Below are 13,866 nucleotides of genomic sequence, written 5' to 3'. Positions count from 1 at the left end.
TGCTATTTTTATGAATATAATAAAATGCAGTGAAATAGGTTGACCCATTCAAATCAGTTCAACAGATCCAACACTATTTTTCATTGTGCATAATTTGCATCGCAGTAAACTTGAGTTTGACTTCTTAGCCAAAAACATACATGTTTTGTTTATATGGAAACCCCAAGAACTAAAATAAATCAAATGAGCCGTGAAGTCATTACTACAACTTTGCTGCGCATTGCAAAAAGCAAGCTGTACAGATAAGATCTCAGAAAAGACAAAGATGAATAGAGATGAGACATATCAGCATATCCATCTTAGCTGTCCAGGTGCTCAAGGAGGGCATCCATCTCTGTCCTCGTTATCATGATTAATCAGTTCCTGATTCTTCATCTTGCTCTCCCTCCATTTCCTTACTGTCTGTGGACCCATGTCGGCCCAAATCTATTGAAAGCCTCTCTCTGAGTCTCTACATGGCTTCTTATCATCACAAGTCAAGCTGCTCTATCGGTCTCCCATGGGTAGGCTGACTCGCCAACTTCTGAAATCTTCAGGTGTCCGTTTTCTACTCTTATATTGCATGACTGACCCAAGTTTTGAGACAGGAGCTCATAAGCACAGGAAAAACAATTGTATGATATGATAAAATTCCATTATATAGTGCATGTTTAGATACTATGTACACTTTTGTTTTTTTTAAAGATTATTTTTTTGGGCATTTTTAGGCCTTTATTGACAGGACAGCTGAAGAAACGAAAGGGGAGAGAGAGAGGGGGGAATGACATGCAGCAAAGAGCTACAGGTTGGAGTCAAACCTGGGCTTGCTGTGTTGAGGAGTAAACCTCTATATATGAGCGCCTGCTCTACCAACTGAGCTATCCGGGCACCCGTTCATATTTTTTTAAGTCTGACTTAAAGAGTAGTCAGGTGCCCATATGAATGTTTTTTAGTCGCTGTAATCATTCCTTCTGTTCATACTGGCCATTAAGAGATCCTTCCTAATGGGGAGTGATTGGGGATAAAAATTCATTCTTCATTCTGTGTAAAAATACAATTCATAGTTTATCTGAAGCAGATAAAGTTATTAAAAATTAAGTGAGTATCTTTCAATGCTGATCTTTTTAGTACAAAATGTTCTCTTTGTGTTACGATCCCTCCACTGCAGCTCAACAAGAAAACACGGTCACAAAAAGCATATAGATGACGCTTTCATTATCTAGCAATACATTGCAAAGGCATTAGAAAATCTCAAACTGTAAAATCCTTTGCATCACACGTTTACAGACTGACTTATAGCCGATTGCAGCCATATATAGACAAGCGCACTGTGCTTAGATTTTGTTGCACAGCATCTACAGGACTTTGAGATGTGTCAATGTTCCAGTCATGTAAATTAAGCTGTCTGATACAATTGTAATGGCTACAATAGTTATGAGCAAAACATTTAAGTTATAAACCTTGCACACCACAAGATAGGAGTTGCTTTCTGGCTGTTATCTGTCTATGGTGGCCAGCGTTTTCCCGCAGACCACTGGAGCCTCTTTACAATCGCAAAATCAGCCATCCCAGCAAAAATAAGAAATTGAACCTAGTTTTAAATAATTTTCTGTGTTACTGCCCGAAGTAAAAAGTAGAATAAGCCTTAAGTCCTTGCTGACATTACAAGCAACCAGTGAGTGGCTGAAATAAAAGAAGAGATTCAGTGTAAGACAGTGAAAAATGACTTTTCTGCCTCTGGCAGAAGATGGAGAAAGACTGTTCTTGTCAGGAGAGTGAAATTCATACGTCTCTACCACCACTGTTCTCCCAAGAGAAAGAAAAGTTAAGACTAGTTGTATAGCTGATGGCCAGCACAGGGACAGGAGAGCCAAACAGCTGGCAAAAGTGGCAGAGCATAGGTGTTGAGTGACGTGACAGGGAAGGCAAAAGCGACACAAGTTAATGAGTTGTACAGGCTGAGGAGAATGTTTCAGGAGGTGTGATTAGAGTTGCCATAGTTAGAATGTGAAATCAAACAGCACATGACTCTATCCCTCCTGTCATCCTGTTTATATCCTCACGTTACTGTTGATTTTGGCTCAGTTCTCCACTTACTCTCGTTCCTTTTCCAGTCACGGCTGTCCTTACCCGGCTTTTTTTTCCCTCAATCTGATTACTCTGCTTTATGCTAACTACAACTCTCACTGTATTTCTCTCTTGTGTATTCCCCTTTCACTTTTACATCCCAATTATTAGGCTCCCGTCTACTCTCAGCCTGTCCTTTGAATTCCTTATCTTGCCTAGTGCCTACTCAATATTGTTCAATATTTGATGAGACTTTGTTCATGAATCAACCTCCTCTATTCCCTCCTGGTGTACTTGAATGATAGTGTTAATCTCCCAAACCTTGTGAGTGTTAACACGCTGCTCTTTGTCAGCTTTTGATAAGAGAGGTTTTTGGCCTAAATGTGATACATGTGAACATTTTAATCATCCATACAACAGTGGCCAGTGGTTGGTCCTGTAGTGTGATATTCCCTATTAATACAGGCCATTGGTAACAGCTGAGCTTTCTTGTGATTATTAATAATCACTGAGACCCTTAAATGTACTGCCAGCGCTTTGTTTGCCAGCGACACACTTTCTCCAAAACCTTTCTTTATGCATTTATCACATCACGTTCCCCTAATGTATCGTAAGCGGTCAGATAATTTTTCCTCCAGTTTTCTCTTTCTGTCCTCACTGGTTCACTTGCTCTGACAGACGCTGTGTTTGTGTTGAAGTGGCCCACCCTGTCACTCTCAGAGCATCTTGGGGAATCAACCACAGCCAGCCCTGTTCCCTCTGTGGTATCGCTCTTTCGCCCAGAAATGCTCGACTAGCAGACTTCCTTTAGGCTATTGAGACATTAACAGACCAGGCTTGGATTGTTTTGCATACATCCGGTCAATCATCCAAACACTGCTGACTTTGTAATTATTGCTTTTAAAATAAGGTTGTCTTGGAAGATGCAGTAACTGCCATTTAGATTGTTCCATTGCATGAAACAAACCATGATAGGTAGCTGCAGGGATTGGCCAGGTTTTGTACATACTGACCAATTTCTTAGTCAATCTCTCTTTATCACTTCATATTTTTACAAGTTCTAAAAATGTATTGATTCCATTTCCCTAAACCCTGACCCTAATTCAACCCAGTGGTTCTCAACCTGAGGGACCCATACGAGGGGTCACAAGATAAGTCAGGGGGGGTCGCAAGATGAATAATGGTACAGGAAAGCAGAAAAAATACATATTTCTGCAACCCAAAGTTAAGCTTATGTTTTCAGACTTCTTCTTTTTTTGTGAACTGTGAACAGATTGCAATAATCAAAATCCTGAGCCTAACTCTAATGCCTAACCTTACTTAATACTAGAAAAAACTCTAACCTCAACCAACCAGCCAACCTGCATCCCCTTGGAGTTTTTTTGGTCCTCACAAAGGACTACAAAGGCATGCAGACACATTTTAAACTGTGCAACAATCAGAGGTGGAGTCAACGTTGGAAAACCAGCACCTTTTTTGTTTTCAAGCTAAAAAACAAACAAAGCAGTGCTCTTCAGTATTTTGAATATGGGTATGCTATGACCTCTTCATCAAATGTTTCTGTTGGATCTCTGGCTATTGGCTAGCTTCTTCATTTCAACATTATTATTTATGTCAATTACAGGCCACTGTAAGCTGTGCCAGACACCTGTCGATGCCCTTGGTCACCGATAGAGGTTTATAAGTTGAAAGTCATAGATCACTTACGGCCCCTTTAACCTACATTGGCACCATGTTTTCTACATATTTTACTAAAAACTGATTGACTATCTGCATGTTGGTGATCCTTGATTGAATGAGTTTAGATCTGTGTCCTAATTTCATCTGATATTTTATTGAGTTCCATCTGTCCTGATACCCATCTATTTCAGACTCCCAACTCATATGATATTCAGAGCACCAAACTGGGAGATTCCCTGCGTCATTCACCATCATTAAGGCGGCTGTTGGCAACGGTCCAGATCTGCATGATGGCAAAGCCCCTGTAGCCAGACTTCACCACAGAAAAACCAGGACAGAACATATGGAGGCGCCAGTATGCCAAATCTGAAACACACTGAAGAAATGAAACCACCTTAAAGCAAATAATCCACCCGAAGACACTGTTTTAAAATAGCTGTTTTATTGTTTGATAGTACTTTCTTCTCCCTGCAGATAACTGGCCAAATGCAGAATACCTGACATCATGTCAATCAGGATATTTTTTTTATGTAATGTCAGTTGAGTTTTGTAGCAGGAAATGCTTCAGCTATCTGAATCATCGATAGTTATGATCCTCCAGTTTTAATTAAGGGGCCTGCACTTAAAATTAAATTCATTTTGGCATATTCTCGAATTATATCAACAACTGCACACTTCTGGATACTTTTGCTGAGTAAAACCCCTTTAAATCTGGAACGTGGACCAATGTTAAGTTATCCAAATAACCTCCTCCTTGGAACAAACCCGCTGGTCTGTTCATTTAATGGTGTCCAGGCTGGTTAAAGCTTACAAGTAGTGGAAGAACAGCATGCAGAGATGTATGTAGCAGATATAACTCCTAAAAGTTCCTAAAGGCAATAAACCCTATGTATTAGAAGTAATAGAGGTTAACTAAAAACACACAGCCCCAAATGATTTACATATACTGTATGTAACCAAACAGTTTGCACCTACTCCAGCTGAGGGTGTGCTGGAGGGTATCAAAAAAAGCTCTGTAACGTAAGTGACGTATTAACACGTAGGCTTTCTACACTGCAACGATCAATGCACCAGCCCTATGTTTTTCTTTTTTGCAAATCCATGACCTCGCCTTGTCAAATAAACCAACTTTTATTTGGTTTAAAGTATACCACCAGCCATGTTGTTGTTATTTAAGCTGTTAGAGCTGCATTGAACTTTGTGCAACAAGTTCAGCCATGTTTCTGGAGGTTGTCACAAAGTATTGTGGGAAAAGTATTACCTCGCTGAACCATATCGACATGGTCAAGGCAGTGAGTACGCCAAGAGGTCAGTCACAACACCTCATTTAGAAACCACACCAGCATCACGATGACTGATGATGTATAACAGTGTACATATATCTAAGTATCTGAGGGTGGAATTTTTTCTTTATGGAGCTCACATTTAGCTAATAGCCGTGGGTTGTGCCTCAGACATAGGTCGGCTCCATTAGGTAGCAATGATCTTGACCTCATGTGGAGCTAAATTTCATATCCAAGTCATTCTCTCCTGCAAAGAACCTGTGATGCAAATTCATAGAGTTTATATATAGCCTGTCTTTCATCAGCCTGCTATTCCCTGTTGCATTCCCAGTGGCTAAATGGAAAATGTGGACCAGCTGTGTGCTCATTCACACATGTGGACTTATTAGCATTGCCGGTGGCTAGTTTTTCTATTATTGCACGTGTCTTTTTACATACATTCTAATTTTTTGCTAAGTTCACTCTACAGTATTAATGTAATGGTCAGAGTTAAATGACCAAAGTTTACTCCCTTCTCTGCCTGTTTCCCACAGCATGTTTCTAAGGATGAAGCCAGTCTCATGGGATAGCCATGTTTTGTCTCCATGACAGCTATGTCACTCAGCCCTCTCGGCAGTGATCCCTGCACAGCAAAGGATGCTGGGAAATAACAAGCACTTTTATCCCGGTCAGGATGACAAAGATGGTGAGGATGAGGAGGAGGAAGAGGAGCAGAGAAGAGAAAACAGAGAAGGGGAAGATGGACGTGACACGGAGAATGGAGGGTTAGAGGGTCTGGAGGAGAAGGAAATGACGGGAGGACGACAATCCTGGGAAGGGAAAGGTGGCGAGGTGGTGAAACCAGCAGCCATTGTGGTCGGTAGACAGAGAGCAGACCGACCACTGAGGCCGGGCAACCTGGTCAACCGGGGTATTGCATACATGTCCAATCAAGCCCTGCTACATCATCAACCAGCCAATAAGCAACAGCAGCATCTCATCGGAGCCAATCAGCAGCCTCATCACGCAGGCCTGAATGCGCTGCAGAAGAGACGAGCTCTCATGGAGCGCAGCATGACCACAGTGGCTCCCATGGACGACACTTTCCTGACCATGATGGTGTTCCGTATTGGAATTCCTGACATCAAACAAACAGTAAGTGCATGTTCTCATAAAAAACACTATGGTTTATGCAAACATTTTATAAAACAAAGACAACTACACACGGTTCTTCTTGACCCTTAATCTGACACTGATATAAATCTACAAAACCTGGAATCCAAAGATTCAGTAAAGTCGAGGCAGACAAAATTAATGTAGCACAGGTCAGTTCCTCATATCTAAAATTTGTGAAAAATAAGTAAGCTATCAAGTAGCTATTAAGTAGCTCAATCAAAATCTAACATTTAAAAGTTATATATGTAAAAGAAAGACTCCCTGGCAAACAGGGCACTGACTGGAGGTCTTTCCAAATGAGGAAGTAGTTCAAGCCAATTCTCTGTGGTATAACTGCCTCAGAGAGAGAGAGAGAGAGAGAGAGAGAGAGAGAGAGAGAGAGAGAGAGATAACTTCAATTCGACAAACTGAATTTCTCTACAAATTAAGGATAGCTCAGGCTACTTGACAATGTTAAGGCAATGATGCATTTGGCTTATGTAAGCTTTACCGATTTTCATCTTTGTGCAAGTACAGACAAAACCAAACTTTTATTCAATAATTTTACTGCAGTGTTTTCATCTTCATCTGTTTCAAATTAGTTGCTGAGAAGAACCCATGGCTGCTTGATACATACAGTACATTTTATTTTACATCAGCCAAATAGTTTGCACAAATGTATAAACGCATCTCTCATTTCAAAGCATTTTTATACCAGTCATACAGGGGATTAATCCCAAAAGGAGGTAGGAAAAAACACAGAGCTTGACTTGTGTTGAGGAACCTGCCAGGGCAGACATTCAGTCAACACCATGTAAGCATCTACCTTGGGTCAGGTATGGTCATAATTAGTTTCCAAAACTGAAATCGGTATCAATTCACACTTACAGCAGCTTTCCACTGTACTGCAGCGACAGGTGAAAATTGGCCCGCCCACACACGCCATATCCAGGTGAGAATGATTAATGGACAATCTTCCTTTCTCCATTTTCAACTCCCTGAACATGCTGACTGTTCTACATGTCAGCTAATCTGCCCTCAATATAACAGTAATTGCTAATTATCTAATAGGTTTTTAATGAGTTTGGGGAGAGCTGGGGAAGTGAGAGACTCTGGGAAAGAAGGGATATGCGGGAGGCATATGTGTTGCTCCTAGGTCTCCATCAGTCACAGGCATCATATTCAGCTCTGCAAACTACTGACAAACAGACCTTGCAGCTGAAATAATATTGAGCTGAATTAGGCGAGATGAAGAGAGGAAGAGAATATTAGAAGCTTGTAAAGAGAGTGAGGGGGAAAATAAATGCTCTGAAGAGAGAGATGATGAATGAATAAGCAACAAGGAAGATATATGCATTTACAAAAACCATAATACTGCACGGTGAAGGTCCAAATAACTCTCCTGAGTGGGGACAACTACTGCCAGAAAATCCTTGATTGTATAAAACGGAACGACGGGGAAAAGTTTCACTGTAATATACAGTGTACATTACATTAGACTTCTCTCCCAATGATTAGCCACTCAATGTCTCTTTCTAACACACACACACACACACACACACACACACACACACACACACACACACACACACACACACACACACACTGTGAAAATGTATATGCAGCACACAGCACGCACATCCTCATCATGTGGTCTACCTCCCAGGGACCACCAAGACATTGCTACGGCAACGTGTGCCTGCCTTCACTAATGAACTGGTTGCCATGCCAATAGAGTTGGCAACACTATTAAATAGTGCAACCTAGCGGGGGGTGTGGGCTTGAGGGGGGAAATGGACATGAAAGTATGCTGAGCTGTGCAATTTTACTTACAGTTCTCTGAATTGGAACAATAGCATTGATGCATACATCTCATTCAGACCTCCCAGGCCTGTTGTTAAAGCCCTACCCGCAGTCAGCTCTTTCCTCTGGCTCCAGACTTTAATAAGAAAAGGACAGAAAAGATAGTCTTCCTGTGTAAATGCAAGAAAATGTAATAATATGAGGGTGGGCAGTGCACAAATCAGCGTGAAATCTAGTTAGGCATACCACATACACATGATACAGCCAAGGTATTTTTTCATTGAGGCCAGTGAGCCTCTGGTGTACCACACACAGACATATAGTAAGAGGCGAGGGAGCTTTTCTCTTCAAGGTTTTGTTTGTTCTTTCTCTTCTGGATTGTGGCGCGAATTTGACATTATGCATGCAGAGATCAAAGAAGAAAAACACGAAAGGGAAATATTTATTCCGGTATAGAATATTTACTTCTTCATTAGGGGTAAAAAGAAAAAGTGATGTGAACATAAATAGACCCGAAAATCCTGATAGCAGAGACCGTAAGGACAGCATAAGTCATCTTATTTCCACGAATGTGGCAGATGATTAATTATTTAAAAGTAATGCATTCATATTCTGCACACACCACATTCTCATGCATTCATCATTCACCAACTGATGTTAATGCTACATTATTAATCCATAGTAATAAAATGCCATTGCCCAGCTATTTAACAAAACTGAATACATATAGCTAAATTGTGTGTATTACTATAATTGTGTACACGCTCAGGCAGTGGTGGAAGAAGTATTCAGATCCTTTACTTAAGTAAAAGTACTAATACTACACTGTCAAAAATACTTTGTTACAAGTAAAAATAGTTAAGTAAACGTTTGTAAGTATCATCAGGAAAATGTACTTAAAGTATTAAAAATAAAAGTACTCAATGCAGAAAAATCCTCACATTTTAGAAACTGGAAACGATCAAAACAGTTCTGTGTTTGATTCAGCTGTACTTGTAGGCCTGTATATTGTTGGGTAGTTTAATTGATAATTAAACATTGTATTTTTAAACTACATGTGTTTTGTGTGCAAACGTCTTAATTTGTAAAGTAATTAGTAACTAAAGCTGTCAGATTAATGTAGTGGAGTAAAAGGTACAATATTTCTAGTAGAAAGTGGCATGAAAAGAAAAGATTCAAGGAAGTAAAAGTACCTCAACTTTGTACTTAAGTACAGTACTTGAGTAAATCTACTTAGTAACATTACACCACTGCACTCAGGTTTACACACACACACACACACACACACACACACACACACACACACACACAACTATTAAATTAGTTTTAGGGATATTGACTCTCAGACTAAGAGCTGTTTAATTTTTGAGAAAAAAAAACACAAGTAGACTAAAATCTGAGAAATAGTGATAGACTAAGAACGATTATAGCTTCTATTATGAAGCCTAGCACTTAAAAGCAGAGTCACCAACCGGGGGGGAACACTAATAATAATAATAATAATAATAACTTGGACTTATATAGCGCCTTTCATGGTACCCAAGGTCGCTTAACAAATAGGGGGTAAGGGGTCAAAGGACTTAGTGAAAAGAAATGTTTTGAGGTGCTTTTTGAACATGGACAGGGATGGGGCAGAGCAGACATGGAGTGGTAGACTGTTCCAGAGTGTGGGAGCATTGGCAGAGAAAACCCTGTCCCCAAAAGTCCGCAACCTGGTGCGGGGGGTGTCCAGCAGGTCCTTGTCAGAGGACCGCAGGGAACGTGACTGAGTGTAGGGGTGGAGGAGATCTGTGAGGTATTGTGGTGAAAGTCCAAAGTCCGAGGATGGAAGTGATGTTCTGCCAGGGCTTAGTGTGGGTTAGAATCCTGGCAGCAGAGTTCTAGACATACTGGAGTCTGCTAAGGGCCTTGGTGGGCAGTCCAGACAGGACACCATTGCAATAGTCCAGACGGGAGGTGATGAAAGCATGGATGAGTGTCTCAGTTACTGAATGTGTGAGTGAAGGCAGGAGTCTTGAGATGTTTCTGATGTTTCTGAGGTGGTAGAAGGGGGTCTGCTGTCCCGGGCCCTGGGTCTAAATAATCTGCTGGGGGGGCCAAACACGAACTCCTGGGCTCGAGCAAGACACATGACGGCCCTGCTTAGTAGTATTCAAACTCTTGACTTAAGTAAAAGTAGAAATACCACAATATAAAAAATACTCTATTACAAGCAAAAGTCCTGCTTTTAAAGCTTCACTGAAGATAAAGTACAGAAGTATTATCAGCAAAATATACAAAAAGTATCAAAAGTAGAAGTCATCCTTTAACTCATTATGCAGAATGGCCTCTGTTATATTACCATATGTGATTAGTTTAATATTCCTGATATATGAACATGTGAACTAGTTAGCCATTAGCCGATTAGCTACTTGGTTAGCCTGCTGATGCTTGATCGTGTGTAACTATTACCATGGTTAGTAAAAAACATTGTCATCTCTATTTTGACTTTTTGGGGTGAACTGACCCTTTCATTTTGATACGTGGCATTTTGCCCTTTAAAAACTGTTATTATTAACCATTATTATTTCAGCCTCCAGAGCAGGTGTGTAGATGAGAGAAACATTAGCTTCCTGCTGTCATGTGTCTGTCAGAGGTGTCTCCAGTTTGACCCGGACTGCACGGTGTGGAGTGCTAAGCAGCAAATCATCTGCTCCCTCAGCGAGTCATTGTGGGACACCTACAACTACGGCCTCTTCCAGCCGGCTGGAGATGGACGGGACGCCAAGTTCCTGGAGGAGGAAAGGGCCCTGCGAGACTACTCGCAGACCTTTGAGAAAGGGGTGCCTTACCTGGAGGTATGGTCAGAGGTGGACATTTTAAAAAAATGACTCAGTGCAGGGGCCATAGCCAGGATTTTAGATTTACTGTAGTCATGAGTCCAAGTATCCACGTAGCACCAACACCCCTGGGAAGATTCTGACTAGATGCTAAAGATGAAGAGTCTTAACTTTTACAGTTAACTTTTCAGTTACATTGCCTATCAATTTTATTTCCCAAAATGAAAATCTAAATGCTGTTTCAGAGACTCGATGCATGTATTTGTTGGCCTAAAGCTAAAGGTTGTCAAATTCAAGTATACTAAGTCTAAAGAAATACTTAGAATCAGAATCATCATAAAATATCCAAAAAGTGTTGCTACAACCCCCCAAATTCCCACAAAAGATACAGAGGACATGACTACTGCCCTGACTAAGTGCACTCTTTATTACTGGACACAAAATACAGCATTGTTGTCAGCACCAAATTGCATACAGGGAAAAAAATCTTTTTGTGTGCACCTTTCCTCTTTTTCCGCTTCTGTAGTTTGATGACATTAACTATTGCACTGCATCATAGTTTGAAAACGTTATTGCTCATAACTAAGTAAAAACCATAGGAATGTTCTACAATTGCAGACAAATAACTCAAAAGTTCACTTTTATTATTAGAATTCCCTTGTTCAACACAGTAAATGAATGAATCTTGACAAAAATAATATCCAACCCATGGATTTAATTTAGTTCTGTGTTTTATGTAACCTACAAATTATATTACATTTCTCCACTTTTGAGGAGGTGGGCTGTGAGATGACATCAATACGAAGTTGTCATGCTGTGATACAATTATCTCACAGTGCCCTCTGGTGGTCCAGCTGCTGTAAATGTTGATGAGCTGGGTGGGGCTGACAGAGTATCCCACACTCAGGATTTGGCTTCAAACCAGAGTGTTTACATTCCTGATGAGGCCTTGTAACTAAATTCTGCGCCACAGCAGAATGTATCTCGCAGCTCCATGAGTGTATGTATTTATAACATGAGTAATGCCATTTTGAATCACTTCAGTGCTTGAATTGGACCAGTATTCACGAGTACAGAGTAGTTTCTGTTAGTTTTAACTGTGTACCACTACTTACTAATACGTACATTGTATTTATTTTAATCGTCAGTATTAGGCCAGATTGCTGCTTTTTATCCTGGCCAAATACACCTCTGATGCATGAAATATGCAGCGGTATTCTGGCTGCCTGAGGTGCAGTATGTGGTTCAGTTGAGCTGCCAGATAGTTTGCGATCACAGTATGGTACTGATGTGAAGAAAGCACATCTGGTCAGGTGTTTTTCGTTGACGTGGTCTCCCATTCAGAGAAAGTGGATGGCAAACCCATCTAAACACAGCACATTCACTTTTTGATGGATGTTGTGTTTATGATTCTATGGGGTTTTTGAAGACTGATTCTCTAGAACAATGTTTTTAATTTCACTACCTCATTTTTATTAATGGCAGAATAGAGACGGCTCTGAAACATTTAGAGCACCACATATAAATTACCTCCATTAAACCATAGTATAGGTGTTAAAATAGACGTATTATTAGTGAGTACATTATATTTGGATTTATGGTAGATCCTATGATGTATATAGCGTTATATAGACTATCTCTGTAGGGAACCTTTCCATAATGACACACTGCCACTTAGAATAACAATCTCAGCCAGTGGCTCATGTAGTTTTTTGCTGTGGTTAAAAGAAAATTGCCCAAGATACCTATATATCAGGTCTGTAAAATTGATTTTATGACCATTAGTATAAATAATCAACATTAAGTCTCTTTATTGAGCAATTATCTTTTTTTAGTATTGACATTTTCAGGCATTTTCAGTGCAGCTTCACATATGATTATATAAGCTTTTGCCAAGAAACAGACAACCAAATCTGACTTCATATTTTAAAGAAATAACTCATGGAGCTGTTCCAACGACTTTGAGTGGGAGAGTGAATTTCTGGGAACAGTGAGAGAGTTTAACTGTAGTTAACAAAAGCAATGGTGTTTTAAAGCTGCATTGCTGAAATTAACTACATTCAAGTATTTGCTCAAAAAGCACAGGCCATCTATCATTCAATAAATCCAGAACAAAAAATCTATTTTAATTAAATTTTGATTTCCAGCTTTGCTTCTCTGCTTTAAAAAAAACTTTCAAATTGTAAAACACCATCTGAAGGACAGATTTACAGCAAAAAATAATACTCTTTTTGTTATTTCTATTATGTACACTATCACTGATAAACTGATGAATCATATATTTCACACATATCTTTTTCTGGTTCTCAGTTTAGGTACAAAACCAGAGTTTATAAACAGACGAATCTGGATGAAAAGGCGCTCTCCAAACTCAGCACAAAGGTATTTCTTCTCGTGTGTCTATTGAATATTGCTGGTGCACATCATTTCCACTCAGACATTCTTTCCTCTTCTTCCCCTCTCAGGCCAGTCTGAAGAAGTTCCTGGATTACATTCAGACTGGAGCGATAGAGAAAATGGCAAAAGTCCTCGATAAAGGTCTTGATCCAAATTTTCATGATCCTGACAATGGAGGTGAGTTTGCCACGACCCTGTGTGTGCTGACTCACACAGTGGAACTCACATTTCTTGACTAGATTCATTCTTTGATTTCAAATAAATGATTTTATAAGTGATATGAAATACTATAAGAATAGTAAGTAAGAGAAGGTGGAATTTCACTTACACATTTCTACATGCCATCCTTCCTGACCCGTTCCCTCTTCTGTGGGTCAGAGACCCCGCTCTCTGTGGCCATGCAGTCAGGCCTGCAGGTGGAAGGCATCAGGTTGCTGGTTCAGGGCGGCGCTCATTTGGACTTTAGGAGCAGAGATGGCTTCACACCGGTGCACAAAGCTGTTAGGGCTCACAATCACGCTGGGCTGCTGGTAAGGACTTTGAATTAAAGTCACATACATATTGCAAGCACACTCAAGTAGGACAGGCGAAGTGGACAAAATAAATCGAATGATTATTATACAAATTTATAGGGTTTAGGCAAAGTCACATAAACATCTTATATAAAAAGTCTTTAATGTTGCAGTGAATACTAGATTGCAAAT

The 13,866-nt window shown here is 40.1% G+C and overlaps 1 protein-coding gene across 1 annotated transcript in view; it reads left to right on the top strand.

Moving 5' to 3' along the window:
* Positions 1-5,621: 5,621 nt before the first annotated feature.
* The window catches only part of LOC144536519 (SH3 and multiple ankyrin repeat domains protein 1-like), a 33,377-nt gene continuing 25,132 nt past the window's right edge, over positions 5,622-13,866 (top strand). Inside the window, exons 1-5 of the mRNA XM_078279703.1 lie at positions 5,622-6,143; positions 10,580-10,783; positions 13,076-13,147; positions 13,231-13,339; positions 13,541-13,692. Of these exons, the coding sequence (XP_078135829.1) occupies positions 5,646-6,143; positions 10,580-10,783; positions 13,076-13,147; positions 13,231-13,339; positions 13,541-13,692 (1,035 nt within the window). The 5' untranslated portion in view covers positions 5,622-5,645. The remainder of the gene's footprint in view (positions 6,144-10,579; positions 10,784-13,075; positions 13,148-13,230; positions 13,340-13,540; positions 13,693-13,866) is intronic.

Source organism: Sander vitreus, chromosome 21 (genome assembly GCF_031162955.1).
Source record: "Sander vitreus isolate 19-12246 chromosome 21, sanVit1, whole genome shotgun sequence".
NCBI lineage: Eukaryota > Metazoa > Chordata > Actinopteri > Perciformes > Percidae > Sander > Sander vitreus.
The sequence above is the reverse complement of the archived record's forward strand: the minus strand, read 5'-3'. Positions and strand labels throughout refer to the sequence as shown.